Raw genomic sequence first — 27982 nt, forward strand, 5'->3', positions numbered from 1 at the left:
CCCTACAGTTTGTACTTTCAACAGATTAATTTGCTTCTTACGATCTGAAGTAGACTGCAGAACAAATATTATATCCATATTACATAACAGGTAACTATGGTCCTAAAGTTGGAGTCATGTGGCCAGGATCACAAAGCTAGCCAAAAATTCATTTACTCATCTTGCCATTTACATATGAGGTGATTATCAAGTCTGAACTTGAAGACCACAGAAGTATTCATCAGAATTCATTTTAGTAAACATCTTTAAATGAAAAAGCTGTGTCTTGGTCTGGAACCCACGGTCCATTCTTTTTTAGTACCTAGGACAACATTCCAAAAGACCACTACAAAAATCAGTTTAATCCCATGTTTTCTCTTTATATTAATATATTCTCATTGTACCTAACTATGTATCTATACCTTCATTCCATCATGAGCCCCTTAAGGATAGTGATTAGGTAATATTCATCTGCCACTCAGGCAGAAAGGTCTCAATAAATATTAAATTAAATATTTGAAATTCACAAGTAGGAAAAATATCCAATGCCTAAATACTATTTACTTTTCTCTTATCACTAATTTCAGCATTATTTTCTCCTCTCTCTGCTTTCTATTTCCTATGAATACCTAATGGTGACTGAGCAGTGAGATTTCCTTTATTATTAGCTATGAACCTTGTCTTTTTTTTAATTTTTTTTAATGTTTATGTATTTTTGAGAGAGAAAGAGAGAGACAGAGCGTGAACAGGGGAGGGGCAGAGAGAGACACACACACACAGAATGAGAAGCAGGCTCCAGGCTGCCAGCACACAGCCCGATGGAGGGCTCAAACTCGCAAACTGTGAGACTGTGACCTGAGCTGAAGTCTGATGCCCAACCGGCTGAGCCACCCAGGCGCCCCTGAACCTTGTCTCTAAATTCAAAGTTGGCAAACACAATCTGAAGACACTGTGATAATCTTAATATTTCTTTCAGAAATGTGAGAAATATTCAGAGCAAGAAGTTCACATATTTAGAGCTCTTGATTCTGGCCAATAGATACTTATTTGGGTGAGTAAAAAAGCTTGGAAGAATTACAGAGGGTACCAGAAAAAAACACAAATAAATAACATATAAGTAATAAGAATATACTCTCTTTTCTGCATCTGTGAGCCCTAGACTAAGAATAAAAGATAAGCAGTACTATTTTATAATATAATCCTAAGTAGGAACACTTAAAAAAATCTCTGTAAACAGCAATATGAATTTATGTTGTTGCAAAGGTGTTATTTTCCAAATGAAACGAGTGTGCAGTGTTGCTTTTCCTATTTTTAATGAATTAAGAAAGATGTCCTCCCTTCCCCCTTAACCGTTATCATTCCTTTCATCCAGGCTGTCAAGTATTATTTACTGATGCAAGCCAGTCACCACCTTTAAGCAGATCTCAGACTATTTCAAAATGTAGAATCAAAAACTTAACAAGTGTCCATTTCACTGTTTTGCCTCTATTACGTGAACCGTGGTGTCAATCGCTTAATCTTTAACCATCAGGTCTTCATTTTATTTATTTTTTTAAATCTATTAAAACGGAGTAGGTGATTGCTAAGATGCTTTCTACCTTCGCCGCTGTAGGTATTATTCCTTGTGTTGCTCGTTTTCTGTCCCAGTGCTTTTGACACTGCTGGCCGCGTTCCAGCGTCTGGGGACAGGCTGTTGGCATTTGCTCCTGAGGTCCTGTGCCGCCTCACTTTTGCGGAAAGGGACAAGTCACGCTTAGAACGTGAGATTGCAACGGTGATCCCTTCAAGTTCCGGGCCTAGGAAGGCCAGCGCCAACCTGGCTGCGCCTTCCCCTTCAACCGCGAGGCTCCAATTTCAAGCCTGAAATTGACAGGGCGGGGGCGCCCGGAAGGGCGGCTGGGTCACGTGGCAGGTCAGGTGACCGCCCGGCGCGCCCCTCTTGCCTGATCGCGCGCGTTCTGGGCACTCGGCGCCCCTCCACACGTGGCGTCCCCGCAGCTGCCCTCGCTCGTCCGGGACCCCGCAGCCCGCAGCCATGGCACCCGGCCAGCTCGGTGAGCCCCTCGCGCGCCCTCGCGGAGCCACGCCCTCCGCGTCCCTTCCCCGCGGCGTCCTCAGCTCACAATGGCGGCGCCGGGCTGCGCGCCGTGACTGCAGGCTCGTGGTCCGTTCGCGGTAGCGCGGCTGGCAGGTGTCTGACCCGGGGGAGGCTCCGGGTTAGGCCCGGCCAGTGTGGGCCGCCGTGATGGCCTTGAGTTTCGTGACCGTCCTCCCACCCGATCCCCCCACTCCCCAAGGCCTGGAAGGACTTCGTGTAATGTACTGCGAGTAGTGAGGGGAGATGTCTTCTGTTTCAGCCTTATTTAGTGTCTCTGACAAAACGGGCCTCGTGGAATTTGCCAGAAACCTAACTTCTGTTGGTTTGAATTTGATCGCTTCTGGAGGGACTGCAAAAGCTCTCAGGGATGCAGGTCTGGCAGTCAGGTAAGGCACAGCTTAGTTTTTAAGGTAAGTCCAATCCGAGGAACGGAGTGTGATCCCGTTGACCAGAAAGGAATGCACTCCTGGCACAGAGACTGAAAGAAGTCATTTACTCCTTCCAGCAGTGTTGGGAGGTTGGCACACTACTTACACACTTTGCAGAAGAGGAAAGTGAGGCTCAGATTTAGTAACTTGTGCTCAAGTTTACAGAGCACCATGAGGAGTTAAGGGTTGAAGCCCCAGGAGACCCCATTTCAGAGCCCTCTTTCTTAGCCCCTTCCTATAGAAAATTAATTTAGGCGGGCCATTTGTTATTAAAGAAAAACCCAGATTACCTGATTCACGCGATTCACGTGATATGTTTGGACTGGCTCTGTAGTGAAACTGTTGACATTGTTAAGATTCAAGTCTTCCTGTGTTCCCTTACCACCTCTTAATGATATGAAGGCGCACATCTTTCATTCATTCCCTTCTTCACAAGCTGTTCCTTACCTGGCTAAGTGATGGGAAGAAGGAATGAGTAAAATATAAATCAGCTGCCATTCGTGACCCCAAGGAGCTGGCATTCTGGTGGGAGAGTGAGGAGATAACTACTGAGGGGTAGAAAATGAATAAGGCTGTAGGACAGCTCTAATAAATGGCAGTGACTTTTTTTTCCTGTAAGTTAATTTGTTTTGAGAGAGGCAGAGACTGCAAGTGGGGAAGGGGCAGAGAGAGAGGGAAAGGGAGAGTTCCAAGCAGGCTCCACAGTGCCAGCAAGAGCCCAGCGTGGGGCTCCAACTTGTGAAACCGTGAGATCATGACCCAAGCCCAAACCAAGAGTCAGATGCTCAACTGACTGAGCCACTCAGGCACCCCTGGATTACTACCTTTTTCATTGTGTAATCCTGCCTTCTGTAACCAGCTTTCCTAAATTTGTCAAGTTCAGATGGCGAGAATGCTTTATTTTCTTTGTTAAATAAATGCTTTCTATTTTCCAAAGTCTTTTTGCATCATCTCTCTGATGTTCTCATAAGAACCCTGTAAGAATCGTGAAAGACAGGCCAGCCTTTTCTGAAGAGCAGCAGGGTGAGAATCCAGTATCTCGGCTGTTCTTTCTTTTGGAGCATGATGGATGCTGTTGTAGTTGGACCTTTCAAATTAAGCAAGCTCCTCTTCTATAGCCTGTTTTTCTCCACCAAACTTTGTATCATGGGACCATTTCAGACATAATCAAAAGTAGAAAAAGGTAACGAGTCTTCATGTTGCATATCCATTCTTCAGTTTAAATACTTGGCAGCTGTGGAGTCTTGTTTGATCTCTGCCTCTACTCCTCGCTTACCTCCATTATAACTATGTATTTCTTACAAATTGGGAATGTAAATGTATTTCTCTCCCATTAGAGCGTGAGACTGTTCACACTTCATATTATACACACACACACACACACACACACACACACACTGTCATGTAATCCTAACAACTTTTCAGTGTAGGTAGTATTATCCCCATTTAATAAATAAGGAAACTGAGGCACAAAGAAGTTAGGTAACTTGCCCGAGTTCGTAACAGTTAACACAGCTAGTAAAAGGCAGAGCCAAGATTTTATCCCAGGAAGTTAACCTGGAGGTTGAGGTAAACTGATGAGATTTTAATTGGTGACTCTACAGCAGTGGGCATACCGAGAATCTTTGAAGACTGCAGCTGCTGCATGCAAATTCTGGAATACAAAGGAGCAACAAGCTTTTTAATGACCCCACATGGTTTTTCATTCTAAGAATAGATCTGCCTTCTCTGTTCTTAGCAATCATCCTCAGTTGGAGAAACTGGATTTTATTTCCCGAATGCCAGGAAAGGGAATTTTGAATTGGACAACATGTCACCAGTTTTTAGTGTATGTTGGAACTGTGTGAGTCATTAGTCAAACACCAGTCATCTGCAGATGGCCCCTCATGGGAGACTGTACCCAGGAAATTCTGTATCCTATTGGAATTTGCTGCTTTAGTTTTTTTTTAATGTTTATTTTTGAAAGGGGCGGGGAGGGGCAGAGAGAGGGAGACAGGATCTGAAGCAGACTGTGCACCTGCAGCAGTGAGAATGATGTGGGGCTCGAACTCACAAACCCACAAGATCATGACCTAAGCTGAAGTCTGATGTTCAACCAACTGAACCATGCAGGTGCCCAGGAATTTGCTGCTTTAAAATATTTATTGTTTTTTTATTATAAAGGCAGTGTATGTTGGTTGTAGAAAATTTGAAAAATGTAGAAAATTATAATGAAGGTAATAAATAGTTTATAATCCTGTTTAACAGTTGATATGCTTCCAGTGTTTTTATAAACATCTGTTTAATTTCATAGCTCATACAGAAGATAGTTTTGCTTCTTGATTTTGTTCACCTAACATATTGTCAGCATTCTTCATGTCATTAAAATTTGCTTGTAAATCAGGCTGGGGAATAGGGGAGTTCATGTCAGTTTGGTGATAATGAATCGATATTTAAACATTGTTTTGCATTTCGCCCTTTGTCAAAGTTTGAGATTGTTTTTTCCAGCTTTTTTTTTCTGTGTGAAATTTTTAACATTTTACATAGACCTATTAATTCTTTGTTTAATGCTTTGAATGCACGCCTTACGTATTTAATGTTAGTAGTTCTGTGATTTTTTTAAATGCTCAAACCTTTGGGGGTACCTGGGTGGCTCAGTCAGTTCAGTGTCTGATTCTTGATTTCGGTTCAGGTCACGATCTCACAGTTCATGGGATCGACCCCCGCGTCAGGCTCTGAACCTGTTTGGGATTCTCTCTTTCCCTCTCTCTCTGCCCACCTCGCTTGCATGTGCACGCTCTCTCAAAAGAAATAAATAAACTTTTTTTTTTTTTAAATAATCAGACCTTTGATTCATTGGGAATTTATTTTTATGTGGAGTAAAATCGGATAATTCCAATTACGAATATCACTTTACTAAAACACAATGTTTTATTTTCCCACTCATTTGATATGTCATCTTTATGCTTGTTTATTCTTAAAACTGAATTCTTGTTTTTACCTTAGTCTGATTCTGAGATATTTAGGGGATTGTTAGTGCTTTTTTGTATATACTGCTAAATTAGTCTTCAGTTGAACGCATGGCTTACAATTCAGTTTCTGAATTCTGAAAATTAAGGCCCTGAAAAATCCCCCCCAAATGAGAACTGTGTACATAATGTTGAAAGATGCTTTGGAATAGCATAAAATGGAAAAATGACAGTTCAGCGGAAACAGCAGTATTCTGTTCATCTATTTTCAGAGATGTCTCCGAGCTGACGGGATTTCCTGAAATGTTAGGGGGGCGTGTGAAAACCTTGCATCCTGCAGTCCATGCTGGTAAGTGGTTGGTACCTTCAATTCAAAACAATCAGTGGTCTTCAGGAATATTTTGGTTGACTACTTTATAGAATAAATGAGGAAAAAGGCAGGTCATAAGCCCCCCAAAAATTACCTGTGAGTCTGTATTGGCTTTGTCACATTTGCTGCTAAAGTTCATACTACGTTAGACCCTGTTTAGAATCTAGAATGCTTTATTATGTGATGGATTCACATTTTCCTCTGCTTGCTTTTAGTCCTGATAACTAAAAGTGTTATTTCCTTCTGTAGTTAATGAAAATGTTTCAGTTTCTTGTGTGAAAAGACTTATTACACTCCACACTTAGGATAAAGTATCACAGTGTAACTGACTATCAAAATAATTCTTTTTCAAAGTGCTTTAGTTTTGTTTATTCATCTGAGACCAAGAGTTACGTATTAACCAAAAACGGTAAGAGATAGGTATATTGCTAATTATAGTTATAGTAAAATTTGGCAGAATAAAATCCTTAGGCTAAGGAGGATCACCAGACAAGCCACTTACTTTTGGGAGCACATAGATTAATGGAACTGGCAATGATTATGTGAAATTCCTTTTACACTTTGTTGCTTAAGAAAAGGGGGAATAATCGGTGTGCCTGGCTGACTCACTTGGTATAGCATGCAGCTCTTGATCTCAGGGTTGTGAGTTCAAGCCCCGTGTTGGGTATAGAGATGACTTAAAAATGAGAAATCGTAAGAAAAGGGAAAATGAGGAACTTATAACAAAGCTTTTTAAATATGCCCACTAATCTTTCACTATTTTGTTTTCTTTATTAGGCAGTATTAGAGGGTTTAACTTGATTGATGGGACTATATTGGAAAGAAGTACCTTATTATAATGTGTTTTTTTTAACTTAATACTTTAACTTTGTTAAATTAGGAATCTTGGCTCGTAATATCCCAGAAGATCATGCTGACATGGCTAGACTTGATTTCGATCTTATCAGGTAAAAATTCTGGAGTTGAAATTTTAATACGTTGAGAATCAAAGACTGTAAGCATGACAAACATGGTGCCCCCCTTTTAAGACTAAGGTTAACAATAGGTTTAGTTTTCTGTTCACTCACTGTAAACGTTTATTGAATACCTTCTATGTGACATTGTACGTACGTGAGCATTTTTAGTTCTGCCAAGTTTATATTACCAAAATGCACGTTTAAACTAAAACAAAAAGAAAACAACAAAAAGAACTTTTTTTTTAAATAAATTATGACCTACATTTTGATACATATTAACAGTGTACTTATTTGCATAAAAATATGCACTGTTTCTTTTCAATGTATATAACAACTTTACTCAGATATAATTTCTATACCATATAATTTCCCAATTTAAAACACAACTTAGGGGCGCCTGGGTGGCTCTGTCGGTTGGGCGTCTGATCTCACAATTTGAGTTCGAGCCCCGTATCGGGCTGTGTGCTGACAGCTCAGAGCCTGGAGCCTGCTTCAGATTCTTTGTCTCCCTCTCTCTCTGTCCCTCCCCTGCTCACACTGTCTCTGTCTCTCTCAAAAATAAAATGTTAAAAAAATTAAAAAAAAATAAAACATACAATTTAGTGTTATTTAGTAGATTCAGAGTTGTACAGACATCACCACAGTTAAAATTAGAACATATTCATCATCCCCCTCACCCCCAAATACCCATACCCATTAGCATTCATTCTTCATTTCCCCCCAAATTTCTAACCCTGTGTAACCATAAATCTGTTTTCTCTGTCTGAATTTATCTGTACAGGTATATCATACCAATAGAACCAGATAATGTGGGGTCCTTGGACTTCTTAGCATGTTTTCAAGGTTCATCCGTGTTCTAGTATGTCTTAATACCTCATTTTTTTTATTACTAAAAAATAACCTATTGTATAGATATATCCTATTTTATTTATTGTTTTATCAGGTGATGGGCATTTGGATTCTTTTCACATTTTGTATATTAGGAATGAGGCAGTCATGAGCATTCACGTACAAGTTTTTGTATGGACGTGTGTTTTTACTTCTTTTGGTTATATACCCAGGAGTGGAATTCCTTGGTCATCTGGTAACTGTGTTTAACCTTTCTAGAAGCTGCCATACTGTTTTTCAAGGTGCTGATCATTTTACATTCCCTGTAGTAGTATAGGATGTTTCTGCACATCCCCACCAACATCTGTTAGCTAGCCTTTTGATTCTAGTGGTTCTGGTGGGTATAATGAGGCATCTCATTGTGATTATTACTGGCCTTTCTTAGTGATGTTAAACATCTTTTCATTTGCTCATTAGCCATTTTGTATAGCCTGTTGCAATCCTTTGCCCGTTTTTTAATTGTTTTTAATAACTTTATTATTAAGCTGTAAGAGTTCATTTTATCCTATTAGGTGGATTGTTTTTTCCTTTCTGTAATGGTGTCCTTTGACTATCACAAAAGCTTTAAATTTTGATGTCCACTTTACTTTTTCTTTTGCTGTCTGTGCTTTTGGTGTTATATTTAAAAAGCGGTGGCATAATCCAAGATAATAAAGATGTAAGAGTTTTCAGTTTTAGCTCTTATGCTTAGGTCTTTGATTTTTTTTAAGTTATTTTTTACATATGGGTGTGAGTTAGAGGTCCAACTTCATTCTTCTGTATGTGGCTGTCCAATTGTCCCAGCATCGTTTGTTGAAAAGACTTCTTTCAGACCCCATTGAATGGTCTTGGACACTTGGCCTGTATCTCTGTCATTAAGCCAGCCCCACATCATTAGTTTTATCTTTGTGGCAAGTTTTGAAATTGAGAAGTGTGAGTCCTCCAACTTTGTTGGTCTTTTTCAAGATCATTTTGGACATTCAGGGTTTCTTGCATTTCCACACGAACTTTGGGGTCAGCTTGCCCATTTCTGCAAAAATCAGAGTTGGAGTTTCATAAGGCTTGTATTGCATCTGTATATCAATTTGGGAGATGTTGCCATCTGAATATTGAGGCATAAACTGGGGTGGCTTTTCATTTGTTTAGATTCTTTAATTTTTTCAACAATGTTTTGTACTCTTTAGCACACACGTCTTATGCCTTTGTTAAATTTATTCTTAAATAGTTTTTGTTTTTGTTTTTGATTGTACTCTTAGTAAAATTGTTTTCTTAGTTTCACTTTCGAGTTATTCATTGCTGATGTGTGTGTAGTTCAGTTAATTGTATGTCCTACAGCCTTGCTGAATTCAGAGATAATAGTTTTTGTGTGTATGTGTGTGAAATACCTTGATTTTCTATATACAAGATAGTGTCATCTGCTAATAGAGATACCTTTACCTCTTCCTTTCCAATCTTGATGCTTTTTATTTAATTTTCTTTGTTAATTGACCTGGCTAGAACCTCTAATACGATTTTGAATAGTGGTGGTGAGAGTGGACATCCTTGTGTTGTTCTTGGTCTTAGGAGAAAGGATTCAGACTTTTGCCTTTAAATATGATGTTAGCTATGGGTTTTAGGGTTTTTCTTAACTACCGTTTATCATGTTAAACAAGTTCTTTTCTATTTGTTGAGTGTTTTTATCATGAGTGGATGTTCAGAATACTTTTTGTGCATCTGTTGAGGTAGGTGGGTTTTTGTCCTTTGTCTTATTGACATGGGCTATTACATTAACTGGTTTTTAGATAGCAAACCAACCTTACGTTCCTGGGGTAAACCATACTTGCTGCCATATGTGCTTCTTTCTGTATTTTGTTGGATTCAGTTTGCTAGGTTTTTGTTGAGGAATTTTTTGTTTTTTTCAGTTTTTACCAGTTTTTACCAGTTGTGCTTATTTCCCTGGGTGTGAACCTGCCCACAGAGCCCCTCATGCTGCAGGCCCAGGCACAGAACTCTACTCCACTGGTTAATTTTAGATTAGTTTTGTATCTTAAATTATTCTTTTGGTCTTACTGTTGCTGTCGTTGTATATAATCTCTCTGAAGACAAAACAAATACTTCACCCTTAGAGTGGTCTATCATTTTTCATCATTATACCTAACCCGTTGGAAATAGAGTCTAACATTGAATGTCGAAGGTAATAGTGATTGTATTCCAAAATGAGGATGTTATCTACAGCCTTGTATTTTGCATTTCTGTTAAAATTTAACCAAATTTTTTAATGACTGGATCATATCATAGGAGCTAAGTGTACCTGGACACCAACATTGCAAAATGATTTAGGGGAAATATGTTTTGAGAGTACCTGCTGACCAAAGCCACTTATATTTACCTATGTTCTGCAACAGTGGGAGCTCCTGATGTCTCAACATACTTTTTAGAATTCTAAAATGCCAGGCTTATATTTTATATCTTTAGACTCTTTGGTCTTGTTAAAGCTACTGACTGACTTACATGTAAACCCCATAAAGTTTGTGTTTCTAATGGCAGCTAAATCCTTTTTTTTGGCTTAGGGTTGTCGTCTGTAATCTGTATCCCTTTGTGAAGACCGTGGCTTCTCCAGATGTAACTGTTGAACAGGCTGTTGAGCAGATTGATATTGGTAAGTTAGAAAAAACATATTTGAAGACTGACAGGGGAGTATTATTATATCTTATTTATTTATTTATTTTTGGACTATTTACATTTATTTATTTTTACTTTTTGCTTTTTTTATTTATTATTTTTTAGAGAGGGAGAGGCAGGTCCGGGGGTCAGGGGGCGGAAAGAGAATCTTAAACATGCTCCATGCTTGTGGAGCCCAACGTGGGGCTCGATCGCGTGTCTCTGGGATCATGACCTGAGCCAAAATCAAGAATCGGATGTTCAACTGACTGAGCCACCCAGGTGCTCACTGGCTGTTTACATTTTAAAAGATACTTTGTTTTGGGGCGCCTGGGTGGCGCAGTCAGTTAAGCGTCTGACATCAGCCAGGTCACGATCTCGCGGTCCGTGAGTTCGAGCCCCGCATCAGGCTCTGGGCTGATGGCTCAGAGCCTGGAGCCTGTTTCCGATTCTGTGTCTCCCTCTCTCTCTGCCCCTCCCCCGTTCATGTTCTGTCTCTCTCTGTCCCAAAAATAAATAAAAAACGTTGAAAAAAAATTTTTTTTTAAAAATAAAAAAAAAAAAGATATTTTGTTTTGATGTTCACTGAAAATCAAAAAATTGAGAGAGCAGAAAATAGTTACTGCTCCCAGATTGTGTTCTGGGATGACCATAATTCATCTATATTTTCTAAGCTCTTTCTTTATATAGAAATACCTCTGGGGTACATTTTCCTTATTTTTTTAAGGCAAAAATTAAGGTAGAAATACGTATACAGTGACTTTATTTAAAGGAGGTTAAAGTCATGGAAATACAAATTGTCTTGTTCTTCCAAGGTGGAGTAACCCTCCTGAGAGCAGCAGCCAAAAACCACGCTCGAGTAACAGTAGTATGTGAACCTGAGGACTATGTGGCCGTTTGCACAGAGATGCAGAACTCCGACAGTAAAGACACCTCCTTGGAGACTAGACGCCAGTTAGCCTTGAAGGTGGGGATGCACTTTTATCGAGCAAAGTGTTTGCCAAACCAAATGGTGTTCAGTTTTTAAAGACCATGTCACTCATCAGGCCTCTGCTTGGAGCTGAAATCCTTTTCCTATAAGTGAAGAGAACCAAGCATTTCAGAGGTATAATGTCAAAAAGTTGAAAGACACTTGGAAAGAGAATGATTTGTTGTGTTCTTTAGTGATAGTGGGTGTCTTTCTTGCACAGACGTGTGTGGGAAGGAGTGTGGTTTGCTCTGTGCTACCTGAAACCCTCTCGCCCCAACTTTGGTAAATGCTGCTGGTATTTCACAAAACTTACCCTTTTTGTAGGCTTTCACTCATACAGCACAATATGATGAAGCGATTTCAGATTACTTCAGGAAACAGTATAGTAAAGGAATATCTCAGATGCCCTTGAGGTATGGAATGAATCCTCACCAAATTCCTGCCCAGTTATATACGCTGAAGCCCAAGCTTCCCATCACAGGTAAAGGCTGTGTGTTAGGTGGCATAGTTTGCTGTGTGTGGGTGTGTGTGTCTTTCTCTGTATTATATCTGATGTGGTTCACATTGAAAAGGTAAATGAAATTACATCATGCCTTTCAAAGCCACTGGAAGTCTAAGGTGCTAGGTGTTCTCATGAACAAAATCTGTTGAGACAGTCATGGGTTCTGGAGAGAGGTCAGGTTGAAGATGGAGTTTGAAATGTTCTTGGCATATAGATGATTTAGAAGATGTGGGACAGGATGGATGGATTTCCTAGAAGAGGTCGAGATGTGGAGGGACCAGCTGAGGAACACAAGGCTAGAAGACCGGCAGGGCTCCAGCTGGTTTGGAGTGCTGCTAAGAACAGGAAAGTGACTGTTTGATCCCGGAAAAATTTCATGAAGCAATTTCCTTGGAATGATGGTTCTGGAAGCCCAGTTGAAGTTAGCCGAGATAGGAATGTGAGGTTAGGAGATAACAATAATAAAGATAGTTCTTTGAACAGGAAAATCAGTTAGGACTTCCATGGGTTTGTAGAATTAAAAGAGGCTTTTCACTTTTTTGTCCTGTTTTACTCTTGAGGTGGGCATTAGAACACGTGCTACTGTCTGGTCAGGGACGGGGCGGGGCGGGTTGCATGCGTGCAGAGGGCAGGGGAGAGAGTTGTGTGTGTGAAGGCCTTGGGTAGGAGTGCTGGCCTCGGGTGACCACAAGGACAGCTCTCTTCATACACTGGGAAGGCAGGGCGAGAGCACGCTTGTTGGTACATGGGGTGGCAGGAAGATGCGGGTACTCCTGTCTGCTTCTCCTTTCCCTTGTTACCAGCAGAGAGAGAGGAGCAGGGAGCAGGGTGGGAGATTTGAGGAGAATTTCAAATACTCCTTTCTTTCCCCTTCCCATTCACTGGATCCAGTCCTATTTTTACCCTACTTCAGATACATTGGGAATCTCTTCTAACGCTGTGCCAGCCCCCTCAGTCACCCCAAAAGTCTCCAGACTGCAACAATCTAATTCTCTCTGCTTTGTCTTTTCTACTCATGGCAGAATAATCTTAACCATGTAAATCAGGTGATGTTACACCCAATTTGAGACCATGCATTGGCTTTCCTTCCCACTTGAATGCCTGTGCAGGTAACAAACCCTGTTATCTGACTGCTCTTCCGTGGCAACCCTCCCCTACCCCATGCTCCTCAGCGCCTTGTTTCCATTTGGTCCACAGGCACAGTGTCTGCGGCCTTTGCTCTGGTCTTCGAGGTCTTTTTTGCCATTCACATAATCACCTTAAAGTCACCTCCTCAAAGTTTTCTCTGATCACCCAGACTGAAGTAGCTGCCCATCACACTTTTCTCACAACACTACTTGGTTGCATATACAGTAAAACCTTGGTTTGCGAGCATAATTCATTCTGGAAACATGTTTGTAATCCAAAGCACTTGTATATCAAAGTGAATTTCCCCATGAGAAATAATAGAAACTGAGACGATTTCTTCCCCAACTGGAAAATACTCATATAAAAATGATTACAATAATGTAATATGATACAAAATAATAAAGAAAATACAAAATACGAAGAAAAATAAATTAACCTGTACTTACTTTGAAAACCTTCATTGCTCATGTGAAGGAGACGAGAGAGGAGGGTTATTGTGTAGGATGACTTTGACTATCACTAAGGGAATCACTGCCGTCTATTGGCTCAGTGGCATCTTCTTTTTATGCAACTTGAACAAGCACCTATGTAATGACACTTGGTTTTGCCTCCTTTTGAGGATTTCATGGAAAGTTGACATTGCATTGTCCTTAAGCAGATTCATCGCTCACACTGCTGCGGCTTTATTTGGGTGGTGCTTTTCTACAAAATTTTGCAGTTTCCCACATTTTACATATCTCCCTAATCTCATTGCAAGTGAGGGATTCCTCTGCCTTTTTCTTCTCCTCTGCAGACGAGACACAGACTTAGACTTATAAAGTCTTGCAATTTTGGCCACTCACATAACCTCATTGGTACTTTTCGATGATTTTCTTCTTCCACTGTAATCATCTTCTTACCGCCTTTCTTTTCAACCTTTTTCTGCGTAGGGGCCATTGCATATGCTCACACCGATGTTGACTACAGTACAGTATTAATAAACTCTTGTCATACGCTGTATTGAATGTAACTGGCAATAAAGCAGCAGAGGAAAGGGTCTGAATGAAGGAATGAAGCAAAGCATTCCTAAGCTGACTGTTGTGTGGAAAAGCAAAGGACTGTCCAGAGGTGCTTTGACGTGACAGAAAATACACTGGTGCCAGTTGTGGGCACCTTCTGATGTTCTGAAAAATCCCTGATTTCTGCTAAACACCACGAGCTGAGATGGAGCATCCGAGGATGGGAGACAATCACCCCACAGTCCTGCAGTGAGAGAGAGAGAGAGAGAGAGAGAGAGAGAGAGAGAGAGAGAAGAACCATTATCTTGGTTGTGATCCTGTGACATTTGGAGTCACATACTACTCATTGCAAGACATTGCTCATTTATCAAATTAAAATGTATTAGAAATTTGCTAATTTTGCAAGTTTGCTCATCTTGTGGGATACTTAGAACAAGTTACTTACAATCCAAGGTTTTACTGTATTTATGTTTTAATTGTCTCCTCCCATTTAATCATCTTCTCCCGAGAACAGAAACCTCAGCTTTTTTCATAGCTTTTTGTTTATCGCTGCATCCTCAGTACTTAGAATATTGCTTGGCATGTTTCCTAAGTATTTATTGAATGAATACCTGGAAATTTGACATTTTGTATGAATTTTTACGTTTAGATTTCTTAGAAGAAATTCTCCTGTTTTATTCTCAGGTATTTCCTCCTTATAATGTTTCCCATTTAGATTCTGAGGCAAGAGATACCTCCATGTACTTTCAGTTCCCGTATTTTTCATTTTCAAAAGCTATTTTGTTCGTGCCGGTCAAGGGAACTCTTTTTTAGGAACTTTTTTTTTTGGGGGGGGTAGATTTTATCTTTTAAAGTAGTTAATAGATTCACAGAAAAATTTCTCAGAAAGTACAGAGAGTTAGTTCCCAGACATTCCCTCCCTCTGCATCTCCTCTCCCCAGTTTCCCCCTTTTACATCTTGTATTAGTATGGTATGTTTGTTAAAATTGAGGAACTAGTATTGATTCATTATTATTAACTAATGTCCACTTTACATTAGGGCTCACTCTTTGTGTTGTGTATTCTCTGGGTTTTGACATGTATAATGTCATATCCGCCTTGACAATATCATGCAGAATAGTTTCACCAACTAAAAATTTCGTCCATTCTACCTCCCTGACTCCTGCTGCCATTCATATTTTTACCATGTCCATAGTTTTGCTGTTTCCATAATGTCATAAGGTTGGAATCATACAGTATGTAGCCTTAACGCTAGCTTGTTTCATTTAGCGGTATGCGTTTAAGTTCCTCTGTGTCTTTTGGTGGCTTGAGAGCTCATTTCTTACTGTTTAACAATATCCCATGGTATAAGGATGTATCATAGTTTATCCATTCACCCCTTGAAGGACATCAAAAATGGAAAGACAATTTTTAACAGTTATAAAAAGTTGCTAAAAACTTTCAAGTCCAGGTTTTTGTGTGGACATTTTTTCAACTCATATGTATAAGTATGTAATATTTTCTCTTATCATTTTCTACTCATTGCCTATTTTGTTTCTTCTTTGGCTCTCCCATAATCTCTATGAAGGCAGTGATTGGGGGATGAGACATTGGGGGCGGGGGGCTAGCTTATTCACTGATAACATTATCCCCATTACCTACAACAGTGCCCACCATTGTTGTAGGCACTCAGTAAATATTTGTCAGAGTTTTATTTTTAGAAGTATGTATTATCCAAGATAATACAAAGGAAATGCAGTTATACATTGGCTTTTAACTAATGGCTCCCATTTTTTTGTATGTGCTGAATTTATAATTTATATAAATATATATAAATATTTATCTTGCTATTGTCAAGAAAATAGGCAATGAGAAACTCTGAAATTGTCATCTTTTTAACTGCATTTTAGGCAGAGCCTACTGAGGCTGGTATAAAAGAGGAAAAATCCAATGCATTTTTCCCCCATCCACAGCTCTTGCATTAGTTTGTAATGTTTTTGTATTGACAAAGTTTATGGGTTAGATTTTGTACTACCTCTAGAATTACCATGACTGTTCTTAGTTCTGTACTAAAGTGGATCCCTGACGATCACTGGTCTTGTTCTCCTATTCCTGAAATCACTGTTGGTTTATTTCTAGATTGGCTAGATTTGGTTTCTTCAGTAGCATATAGCATATGGCATATGTGAGTGTGTATTGTATGTTCTTTTTGGGCAGGGGGCTGGTGAGGCAGGCTAAGGCTCTAATGTTTTGGTTTCTGTTTTCATCAGGTTCTTTTATGTTTGTGTATATGTCTTTGCCTCTTAATTATACTTCTCTGAAAACATACTCGTGCAGCCTTGACATAGGTTATGTTTTCAGCACTGTATATCTGACTTGATTGATCCTGCTTGGTAACATGTTGTGTATGTTTCCATATGTAGTTCTAAATGGAGCCCCTGGATTTATAAACTTGTGTGATGCTTTGAATGCCTGGCAGCTGGTGAAGGAACTCAGAGAAGCTTTAGACCTTCCTGCTGCTGCCTCTTTCAAACATGTCAGCCCAGCAGGTAAAGCACTGCTTTCTGAATGCTCTGGAACTGTTCAAAATTCACTTGTTAATTTTAGAAAGAATTGACATGTTCTAATGTGCAGTCTCAAACCACTTTTTTCAAGTCTGTTAACAATATTGATATGGTAGCATGACAAAATTTGGTAGTAAATTAACACATAGATGTTATTTATGTGTATGTAATTTTGTAACATTACTGTGAGATAAGGATCAGGAAAATGCTTTTTTATAGTGGAAACATAAAAAATAAAGTAAAATGGTTTAATGCAATATGGCTAAATATTTTTCCACAAGGTTGAAATAGAACTGATACAAAGAAGTTCTAGGGGCACCTTTTCTGTAACTTTTTATAGCCACTGTATAAGATACATTTTTACTTCTATGGCTAAGTCAAATCTAACACATAATTCTTTGAAGCTTATTTGATACTAAGGTGATGTAAACAGGAAAGAAATAAATGGTGTGGGTATGTATCAAGCCAGGTGGAGGGAGTCAGTAATGAAGCAAACTAACTTCGTAGATGTGTGGTGCTGGCAGACCCAGTGGTTGTTTTCAAAAGGCAGAGAGAAGAGATTCCCCCCTCCTCCCCCTCCTCTGCAACTGTATTTTTGTTGTTTAATTATCTGGCCAGATTTTTGTGTAATTTGGCATGGACACTAGAAATTCTGCATAGACCAGATGTTAAGAAGAGTTGCTTTGGGGCGCCTGGGTGTCTCAGCCTGTTAAGCGTCCGCCCCTTGATCTCAGCTTAGGTCTTGATCTCACGGTTGTGAGTCAAGCCCCGCAATGGGTTCTGCGCTAAGCACGAAGCCTACTTTAAAAAAAAAAAAAAAAAGAAAAAAAAATATATATGTATATATATGTATATGTATGTGTATATATGTATATATATTGTCTTGATTTAGGAGATGATAAGTAGTAACGTGTGGGGGTTTATTTTATGGTTTTCCATACCAGGTGCTGCTGTTGGAATTCCACTAAGTGAAGATGAGGCCAGAGTCTGCATGGTCTATGATCTGTATGAAACACTTACACCCATATCAACTGCGTATGCAAGAGCAAGAGGTCGGAACAGTAAAAGGGTTTTTGTTTCTTTGTTTGAAAAAGAGAAAAGAATGTTTTATCCTAAGTAGAATAAAGTAGTAATATCTTTTCTTTCAGTAAAAGATTCCAAGTTGTCTTTGTTTTTGTTTTTTTTTTTATTAATACTTAGGAATGACTCTATGAGTGCCTTAGAATAAATTTGTTTATAAAAGTGTGTGCTCCTATTTTAATGTAATAAATGGAAACATAATTAGAATTTGGTGCATCTGATTTCACATTAGGCTGTTGAGTACATTGTTTAATATATGACTAAAACTATATGGTTGTTTTAACTACGCTATATTTGGTTAGAGTTATTTTTTTATGTATTTCAGAAGTATCTAATTCATGAGGTTAATAACCTGTGAATATTACTGTAACATTTATGGAAGATCATTGAGAAACTTCACAGCACTGTTCACCTTCTACAACAGGGTTGCAGACTGTGGCTCATGGGCGAAATAAACCCAGCCTGCCACCTACTTTTGTCAATACAGTTTGATTGAAGCAGGGCCAAGTCCCTTCATTGATGGGACTGATTTCTACAATGGCACCGCTGAGTAGGTGTGACAGAGGCAGTGTGCCTGCAAAGCTTAAAAAGTATTTGCTATCAGGCCTTCCACAGAAAAAGTTTGCCAAATGCTGCCTTAGAAGTTAAAATTAAAGAATACTTTGTTATGATCATTTCAGTTAAGTGGCTTATTAATCTGTTATTTAGATCTTATATAAATAATAGAGTTAAATTTAGAGAAATGGATTTTATATGATCACATTGGGGTTTTTTAAACATCTTTTTCTATGCAGAGACCATTTGTAACACTTCATTTTAATTTTTATAGGGGCTGATAGGATGTCTTCATTTGGTGACTTTATCGCATTATCTGATATTTGTGATGTCCCTACTGCCAAAATTATCTCCAGAGAGGTTAGTGGACTTTCCTGTATCTTGATCCAGGCATAACTGAGTAAAGCTCTATTTGGTCATAGTTTTCATTGAAACTATAACTTCTCATATTTATTTACACCATTTCTAAATTAAGTTTATCATTTAGAATGTTCATATTTTATGTAGAACGTGAATCCTTGACTGAATTGTAATTTTGAGATTTAGTGAGTGTTTCAAATGAATATTTTGCTATTATGATAAAGTTTTAATTTATATATTTAGGTTTTTTTACATTCTCTAGTAGTCATTATCTTAATGCCAAAGTTAATGTTTCTAAAGAGCAGAGGATGATGTAATAATGAGCCTTACCGTAAACCTTTGTAGATCTGTAATGAAAGATGTTGTATAGGGGAAGATTATAAACTACTCTGAAAAACTAACCCCCATTAGTTGAATATCAAACAAGCCTTCTGGAAAGGTGGGTTTTGGGGCAAGGAGACAGGCTGAAAGAAAAAGAAGATAGCTTGCAGGGAAAACAAATAGGTAGAAATGAAGGCTACATGAGGTTGACAACATTTAGTTGCTTTGGGGATTCTCCCCATGACCATTACCATCCCTCTACCATCCCCATCCACAGTGGAGCTGACCTGCTGTGTTTTATGTTCTAGCATAAGGCTTTGTAGTATGACTTCGCTATCTTTCAAAGATGTTAAATATGGTCCCTTTGTCTTGCTGTTGAGGTACTTGCCTTGCCTAAGGTTATTAGCAAAGATGTAGTCTGATCCCCATGCCCTGCTCGTGTGCAGCTTGCTTTGCCGAAGGTCATTTTGCTAGTACTGGCGGAGAGGGCACTGGAGAGGGCACTAGAGCGGGCTCTTTCTAGTGCAAAACACTTCATGAACAGGATAGTGAGAAATCGTTCTTCTTCTTAAGGTACATGTATTACTGTGAATCATTTGTTTGTTCTTAGTTAAAACTGAAACAGCCCGAAACCCTGAAAGGAGAGCAAGTGAGATAAGGTCAGCTGTAGAACTCTGTGTTCTAATATAGGCTTATCTTTTCCAGGTATAGGTACTAGCATTATCTGCTGGAGAGAGAAACCAGAAAATGCTGCTGCATTAAGACAGATAATTGTGTTTAGATTGCTTAGGAAATGTTCCCTAATTTTTGAAAATAGAAATTAATGTTTAAAGGTCGCCTGGGTGGCTCAGTCGGTTAAGGGTACAACTCTGGATTTTGGCTCAACCCAGCATCAAGCCCTGTGTTAGGCTCCGGGCTGAGCATGGAGCCTGCTTGGGATTTCTTTCTCCCTCTCTGTCTCTCTCCCCCCCCCCCCCCGCCCCACCTCTCCCTCTCCCTCTCTCAAAATAAAAACTTTAAAAAAATTAATGTTTAATATATTTATAGGTATCTGATGGTATCATCGCCCCAGGATATGAAGATGAAGCTTTGAAAATACTTTCTAAAAAGAAAAACGGGAGCTACTGTGTTCTTCAGGTTAGTTTAATTCATGTTTGAAATAGTAATTTGTTTTCTTCTCTTATGTTTCTTTCCCCCCATATTTAATCTTTTCTTTATGATGACAACCTTTGAATTTACCCTTTACTGAAGTTTCTTTAATTCTTAATCCTACAGGGTTTTTTTTCTTACTATTAATTTTTTGGTTTAAGATGAGGGTAGCTTCCTTAGTCTTAGTTTTAAATTCTAATTAAAAAAAAAAAAGTTATTCAAAAGGTGTTAAATTTAAATATCATTTGATGAAAGGCCTCCCCATCCTTCCTTTTTGCCACTCTGTTACCTCTTTAAAAGTAATATTTTAGGGGCGCCTGGGTGGCGCAGTCGGTTAAGCGTCCGACTTCAGCCAGGTCACGATCTCGCGGTCCGTGAGTTCGAGCCCCGCATCGGGCTCTGGGCTTATGGCTCAGATCCTGGAGCCTGTTTCCGATTCTGTGTCTCCCTCTCTCTCTGCCCCTCGCCCGTTCATGCTCTGTCTCTCTCTGTCCCAAAAATAAATAAACGTTGAAAAAAAAAAAATTTAAAAAGTAATATTTTAAATTTCTTGCTTGTCTTTTCTGAAATAGTTGGTACTTTTTAGGAAATATTTGCATTTCTTTTTCTTTTTGTTGTTGTTTTTTCCTCCTGACACAAATGCATACAGTCTGACCATCTTTGAAGTTTGCCCGGTATGGGTGTAGCTTATGTAGCCAGTCACCCAGTCATTAGCCACCACACACGCTCTGCAGTGAATTAGGATCGGGTCACAGTCTGTGATAGGTCCTGCTCCTCTTTGAGGTTGTCCCATCAAATTTTATGTCTTAATGGGATTTCCTAATAGCTTTGCCAGCATTGTGTTCTTTAACTTTTTCTTCTTATCAATAGGAGATAAAAATGGCATCTCATTGCAGCTTTAATTTCCCATTATGTGTGTGGTGAACATCTTTTCATGTTTAAAGTATTTTTTATTCCTTTTTATAAATTATCTGACTATATTCTTTGCCTATTTTTCTAATTGATGAGATTTTTCCTTACTGATTTTTACACACTCTTAGGTATTAGGGAAACTAGCCCATAGTCTAAGATCGATATTGATGCCTGGCCATTCTATTATACCCATAGTGAAAGGATCTTACACATGCTTAAATTAGCAAAAACGAATATAAGCTTGCTTATAATGATTTTTTTGTAAAGTTAAATGAAAAATGTTAAAGGTTGTAGATGTGTTGGTTTTGACTCTAAATTTGTATTTTAGATGGACCCATCTTACAGTCCAGATGAAAACGAAGTTCGAACTCTCTTTGGTCTTCGTTTAAGTCAGAAGAGAAATAATGGTGTCATTGACAAGTCATTGTTTAGCAATGTTGTGACCAAGAATAAAGATGTAAGTTTGAAAATATCTGAACTGTATGCTAGTTACTCAGTGAGTATTTTTAATATTTATAAGCTTATGCATTTTTAAAGACTCATATTTAAAAATGGTTGATGTGCAAATGTCTAGCTCATTCTTAAGTTATCAAGTAAGTTTGAGAGCTTAAAAAAGGAATAAATTATGATATTAGAAGCTAATGTGTGTATGTACATAGAGTATTTATCTTCATTTCTACGTAAATGGCATCGTATCTTTTATGATTCTGTTCCATAACTTGCCTTTTTACCATGCACTAAGCTGCAAATATGCTTTCTATATCAGTAAGTGTAGATCCACATCTTCATCTAAAAGGCCACATGGCGATCCATGTATAGATGTACTAGGATAGATACTTAGATTGTTTCCATTTTCAGTGCTGTGATCAGTGTGTTCACGTAGTCAAGTTTTTGTTCTTGTGCTGTTTGTCATCTGTTAGGAAGGACACATTCCTAGGATGATAGTGGTGATTTTTTTCTAGTATTTATATATACCCTATCATTTAATAGGCATAGCACTCTATGTGGGGGTTGGGGAAGGGTGACTACCCGATCATCTCTATTGTAAAGATCACAAAATTGTGACGTCAGGTACAGTTAAGAAATTTGTCCAAGGTTGCATAATATGGAAATGGATGAGCTGGTATTTCTTTTCTGAAATCTCTTAATTGGACCTTCAATTTTGAAGGATATTTTTGCTGGTTCTAACAGCTCTACTTGCCCCCCGCCCTTCCCCGCCCAAGTACTTAAGATGTGTAACTACACTGTTTTGTGATCTTACCTGCTGGTATGTCTGGTATTTTTGATTGAATGATTGGGCATTGAATGTGAGAAAACTATAGAGCTATTTTGAAGGTCTGGATGGTGTTTTTTTCTTCCCTCCGGAAAGAGCTGACTTCTCCTTTTGGCGGGCAGATCAGATGGAGTCCGACCATCTTTATCCTGGCAGGAATTAAGCTGACTTGAATTTGGGCTTAAATCTTTGTGAGGACCAGTCTGTTTATGGTTCTCCCCTGCTCTGCTGAAAGCATCAAGGGTCTGCTAGTATCACTTTTCCCTGGTGTACTAAACTCCATTTTTGCCACTTATTCCTGTAACACTGCCAAAATTTGGGCTCAGTTCCTTTACCTTTTAGCTTACTGCCTTTCAACTTAGAAAATGCTTGAAGCAAAAAGCATAGCCGGTTACACTCGTTTCTTCCTACTTCCTTTATCTCTGGGATCTTTGCTTCTCAGTACTTGCTGTTTTACTACCTCACTGTTGAGCCTGTTTGTTCCTAGAAAAGGTTTAGTCTCGTAACAAGTCATTCATTGTAACAGAAATAGAAAATGAGGAGGTGCATTTGTTCCCAGCTCTGACTCCTGAGGCTTTAGGTAGAGTTGCTGAAAGTAAACCTCCGAGCCTTTATTGGAATAATTTGATCTGTTAATAAGTATATGGTGATTGAGACATGATTTTTGTTGTGTTATTCTTCCATTTTTATTTTTAAAAATCAGCGGTGCCCTGAAGTAAAGGAACATGGTAGGCATTTCATACAGAAATAGCTTTCAGTCCTTTGCAATCTACTCCTTTGGTCAAGGCTATTAAGTACTGGGATTTCCAGATGGAAGCATGGTTTTGTACCATTATGACTGTAGGCAGCTCACATTATAACATAGTAATATGAGGCTCTTTTTCTTCTTACTTTATTAACCTGACTGGTTAATGTGTCTTTTTAAAATACTGAAACAGTATTGACCTAGATTCCATAGTACCTCTGTTGACAACCCTGACTGCTTATTGAGACTCTTAACTTTTGTAAGTTTTCCTTATAGGTTTGTAGGTATTGGACAGATGAATAATTTAACGGTATTTGATAGATTTTGTACCTCTGACTGTACTTAGATGTTTTTTTACAAGGAATGAAGTATGGTTTTAATGCCTCTTTTATCTAAATTCTTCTCTACTTATTTCGTATGTATTTTTAATTAGAAATTTGGAAAGTGAAGCATAAGAATGATGGTTTTATCTTTCTTTGTATTGCCCTCTCCTTTGAAAGCAGTGTTTTGTTAACTTTTCAGCCTCAAAACCCTTGGAGGTGTAGAACAGTGGGAGAAGCATAAGGATTGATTGCGCGTTAAGAATTAGTGAACACGGTTGAATTATTTCCTCTTCCATTTTTCTTAAATAATGCTTTAATTTGTTTTAACTATTTGTGCCATGTATATATGACTGGATTCCTTCACTCCCATCCCCATACCATCTCCCCCTTGAGATGTCTTGTCTCATATTTCTTGATCCTGTCTCAGAATACCAGGGTTATGTTTCAGGGCAGACCTGTAGGAAAGCTGGTTTATGTTATTAATCTTTCTTAGAACCAAAGGAATAAAATGTATAGTTGGCGACTCAAACAGATAGAGACAGGAAAGGATATACTACGTTAATACTATCTTAGAATAAGAAATTCTTTTAATTGAGCTTTTAATTTTGAAATAAAAATGAGAATTATAGATTACAGGCACTGTTAAGAATTCCCATGTACCCTTTGCCCCATTTCCCCTGATGGTAATATAATGCCTTGTAATACTGCAGTACAATATCACAACCATGGTAATGATATTGATACAGTTAAGGCACAGAAAGAATGCTTCCACGACCACAAGGATCCCTTATGTTGCTCTCTTACAATCACACTCCCTTCCTTCCTGCCTCCATCCCCTCCTTAACCTTGGATAACATCTAATCTGTTCCCCCTTTTATAATTTTCATTCATTGCACATTCATGAGTGAGTTTTTCTGTGAACATAAGTTCTCATTCCTCTGTTATAAAAGGCCCAGGAGTATCATCAGTGGCTGCTGGGTAGTATCATAGTTGCATATTTAGTTTTTTTAATTGCCAAACTGTTTTCCAAAGAGCCTGTGTGATTTTGTGTTTTACACCAGCAACATGTGAGTGACCCAGTTCTCTGCATCCTCACTAGCTTTTAGTGTTGTCGCCCTTTTTAGTTAGGTGTGTAGCAGTATCTTGTGATTTTAATTAGCATTTTCTAATGGCTAATGAGGGGTGTTTTTTCATATTTACTTTGCCGTCTGTGTATCCTTTTTAGTGAAATGTTTCTTCGTGTCTTTTGCTCATCTTCTAATTAGATTGTTTTTGTCACGGAGTTTTGAGAGGTCTTTACTTACTTAAATAGTAGTCCTTTTTTGGTTATGTGGTTTGCAAATATTTTCTCCCAGTCTGTACTTTGTGTTGTTTTTTTTTAACTTTTTTTTTTTTTAACGTTTATTCATTTCTGAGAGAGACAGCATGAGTGGGGAAGGGGCAGAGGGAGAGGGAGAGGGAGACACAGAATCCGAAGCAGGTTCCAGGCTCTGAGCTGTCAGCACAGAGCCTGATGTGGGGCCTGAGCCTATGAACCATGAGATCATGACTTGAGCCAAAGTTCGATGCCCAACTGACTGAGCCACCCAGGCACCCCTGTACTTTGTCTTTTTATCCTCTTAATACAGTTCGCAGAACAGAAGTTTTAATTTTGAAGTCTGATTTTAATTTTGTTGAAGTCTGATTTTTCCCTTACCTAATTGATCAGTTAGCTGCTGCTTATAGTCTTTGTCCACATAGATAATCCTTCTTTTCAGTTTGTATTTGCTCTTTACATTAAACATAGTGACATGGGCGCCTGGGTGGCTCAGTCACTTGAGCATCGACTTTGGCTTGGGTCATGATCTCACTGTCCGTGGGTTTGAGCCCCGCATCGGACTCTGTGCTGACAGCTCGGAGCCTGGAGCCTGTTTTAGATTCTGTGTCTTCCTCTCTCTCTGCGCCCCCCTCCCCACTCATGCTCTGTCTGTCTCTCTCTCTGTCAAAAATAAACAAACATTAAAAAAAATTTTAAACATAGTGACATTTCTGGCTATAGCAATTGCTTTATTCTGCCAGGACTGGTAGTTCACAAGTATTTTTGAATAGTTTCTACTTAGAATATTCTAGACAAAGCAGAAAAGGATCGTAATTTGATTTTTCCTCAACAGCCGTGGCTCTGTGTAGACATCACAGTTGTTTGTGGTATCTGTGAAAATTATTCTCCATGTTCTTTCTCAACATAAACTTTATCATGTTTCCATATATGTTTCTTGGCACTGTGGTAGAGAAAGTATTATTTGTCGGTTTAGGAATGGATATGGTACTTCACAGCATGATATGTAAACACACTTCAGCCGGAGTTGCTGCAAAATGGCATTAGTTTGAGTCCGTGATGCATTAGGCACTGCTGAGTTCCACAACAAGTATGTTGAATGTTGATCTTTTTCAGTAAAACACAATAGTGTTTTCTATGAACAGTTAATTCCATTCTATCATTTGAAAGGTACAACTACATCATAGGTCTATAAGAAAATGACTTGTAAGATGCTTAACGTTTTCCATTGGAGCTACAAATTCCACCATAGTTGACCGCCCTGTGTCTTTTCAGTTGCCAGAGTCTGCGCTCAGAGACCTCATTGTAGCCACCATTGCTGTGAAGTACACGCAGTCTAACTCCGTGTGCTATGCCAAGAATGGTCAGGTAACCACACTCTCAAACCCACTTCGGGCAGACTGTTGTTTTTCAAAATGATACTCGTCCCTCAGGTGATAGACTGCTTGGAAAGGAAAATTGGCCAGGTTTTTCTTTTCTGGGTTTGTTGGTATCTACTCAGTAATGTGGTAGACCGTTAGAGCTAGTGATGATCACATAGTATCTTCAGAATGACATTAAAATTGGTCGTATTACTTCTTGCCCAGACTGAGTTGGCACATTTGGGTTAGTGGGACTGTAATAGCCGCTATAAAACTAGTTTATTCACTCCCCTCCTCCTGATGGCTGTGATATTTCCAGTGAAGAGAGAGTCAAGAATAGTACTGCTACCTATGACTCCATATTTTTGTAGCTTGTTGGATATTTTTGCATTATTTCTAAGGTTATTTTACCAAGAATCTGTGGACTGCAAGTTAACGTGATCTTTTAAAATCAGGTTTACTGAGACATAATTTATATACAATTAAATTTACTCTTTTTAAGTGTCGAATTTTGAGCAGTTTGCCCACATTATGTAGTTCGATGAATGACCACTACCACGAGCAAGGTGTCGAATGTTTCTTATAGATGTCAAGCGAGATATTTCACTTTCTCCTAGCGGGCTGAGCCGTAGAATGCAGCACTGAGCCAGCTCCTCCTGGGGGTCTCTTCTAACTCTGGACTGAACTGGTTCTGCTTTCGCCATAGCTTCTGCGGCGTTGGGAGCCCTTCTCACGGTGTCTTGAGCTCTTCTTGGCACCTGTTAAATTATTTGTCCCATAAGTGGGGGAGGGAAAGTGTGGATATTCATTAGCATGTGACCTGGAAGACTTTGAAATTCAGAATTTTAGTGATTGTCAACTGTTAAAAGACTGCTTGTCTCTGTTAACAAAAACTTGGGGGATTGTGGTTACTGGTGTTCTTGGAGTCAGGTTCTAATAAGTTCCAGTAAGACTGTGCCTCACTACTGATGTCCAGGAGTTCCAGAAACTTACAGAGTATTAATAGCCATACTTCAAATGTCACCGAAGAGGAAAAATGTGTTAATAGTAGTTACTGACATCTACTCTCACCCTTAATAACTTAAGAATTATTTGTATTTTGGCCTACTGTTTTTTTCACAGAATTGATAGATTTTAGGAAATGTGCACAAAAGACCTGTTTAAAAAAAATATCGAAAGAGCGATTCATCTTAATGTTCATGTTCTTCAGGTTATTGGCATTGGAGCAGGACAGCAGTCTCGAATACACTGCACACGCCTTGCAGGGGATAAGGCGAACTACTGGTGGCTTAGACATCATCCACAAGTGCTTTCAATGAAGTTTAAAACTGGAGTGAAGAGAGCAGAAATCTCCAATGCCATTGATCAGTATGTTACTGGAACCATTGGTGAGGTAAAAGTCACTGGGTTTGTGAGTGGAGTATACTGGTATGCTCACTCTTTTCTGTAACAGGTATTTTTCTTAAAATTTTACGTTGTCTAAAATTGTAATTCTAAACTTTTTACCAATTCTCCATTGTCTGCTGTCTTTAATTTTTTTGTTCATAGTTAATCCCTTTCTGATACCACAGACCTTCCTTGTCTTTTAAAATTATAACCATTGGTTTAGTTTTATAACTTTGTGCTTTCCCTGTTGGTTTTGAACTTTTGATGGCAGGGACTATTTTTCACCTATCCTGAGGCTTCTTTCACAGTGCCAATCAAGCATGATGCTTCTGCATGATAGGTGTGTATTCAACATGAAATACAAATTATCTCATAGAGGGTAACCAGTGTCTTCTCCCCCTACACTTTCTTTTCTTTTTTTCTTTTTTTTAACATTTGTTTTCGAGAGAGAGAGAGAAAGAGTGTGAGTGCATGGGGGAGGGGCAGAGAGAGAGGGAGACACAGAATCGGAAGCAGGCTCCAGGCTCTGAGCTGTCAGCACAGAGGCTGAAGTGGGGCTTAAACTCATAAACCGTGAGATAATGACCCAGGCCGAGGTCAGACACTTAACAGACTGAGCCATCCAGGTGCCCCTTTCCCCTACACTTTCTACCAGAGTCATTAACAACTCAATTTTTGTTACATTTCATATTTAATGTCTTCTATTTTGAAGAAAGCATACGGGTGCATTAAAATGACAACTGTTGGTGTATGTGGGTAGCTCAGTCGGGCAGAC

General features: G+C 38.9%; 1 protein-coding gene and 1 long non-coding RNA gene across 2 annotated transcripts in view; one reads left to right on the forward strand and one right to left on the reverse strand.

Annotated features, from left to right (window-relative positions):
- The first annotated feature begins 1895 nt into the window (after positions 1 to 1895).
- Positions 1896 to 27982, forward strand: part of ATIC (5-aminoimidazole-4-carboxamide ribonucleotide formyltransferase/IMP cyclohydrolase) — a 28040-nt gene continuing 1953 nt past the window's right edge. Inside the window, exons 1-14 of the mRNA XM_040476161.1 lie at positions 1896 to 2033; positions 2337 to 2463; positions 5726 to 5802; positions 6704 to 6770; positions 10196 to 10284; positions 11102 to 11253; positions 11581 to 11737; positions 16287 to 16412; positions 17372 to 17479; positions 18337 to 18422; positions 19791 to 19880; positions 21133 to 21261; positions 25736 to 25828; positions 27032 to 27214. Of these exons, the coding sequence (XP_040332095.1) occupies positions 2015 to 2033; positions 2337 to 2463; positions 5726 to 5802; positions 6704 to 6770; positions 10196 to 10284; positions 11102 to 11253; positions 11581 to 11737; positions 16287 to 16412; positions 17372 to 17479; positions 18337 to 18422; positions 19791 to 19880; positions 21133 to 21261; positions 25736 to 25828; positions 27032 to 27214 (1503 nt within the window). The 5' untranslated portion in view covers positions 1896 to 2014. The remainder of the gene's footprint in view (positions 2034 to 2336; positions 2464 to 5725; positions 5803 to 6703; positions 6771 to 10195; positions 10285 to 11101; positions 11254 to 11580; positions 11738 to 16286; positions 16413 to 17371; positions 17480 to 18336; positions 18423 to 19790; positions 19881 to 21132; positions 21262 to 25735; positions 25829 to 27031; positions 27215 to 27982) is intronic.
- Positions 13212 to 13891, reverse strand: LOC121031028 (uncharacterized). Its single transcript, XR_005790516.1, has 3 exons — positions 13848 to 13891; positions 13802 to 13807; positions 13212 to 13442 (listed from the first exon to the last, which is right to left on the reverse strand). It is a non-coding gene; the product is annotated as an uncharacterized LOC121031028 (long non-coding RNA).

Source organism: Herpailurus yagouaroundi, unplaced genomic scaffold (genome assembly GCF_014898765.1).
Source record: "Herpailurus yagouaroundi ecotype Mexico unplaced genomic scaffold, PumYag 140, whole genome shotgun sequence".
Classification (NCBI taxonomy): domain Eukaryota; kingdom Metazoa; phylum Chordata; class Mammalia; order Carnivora; family Felidae; genus Herpailurus; species Herpailurus yagouaroundi.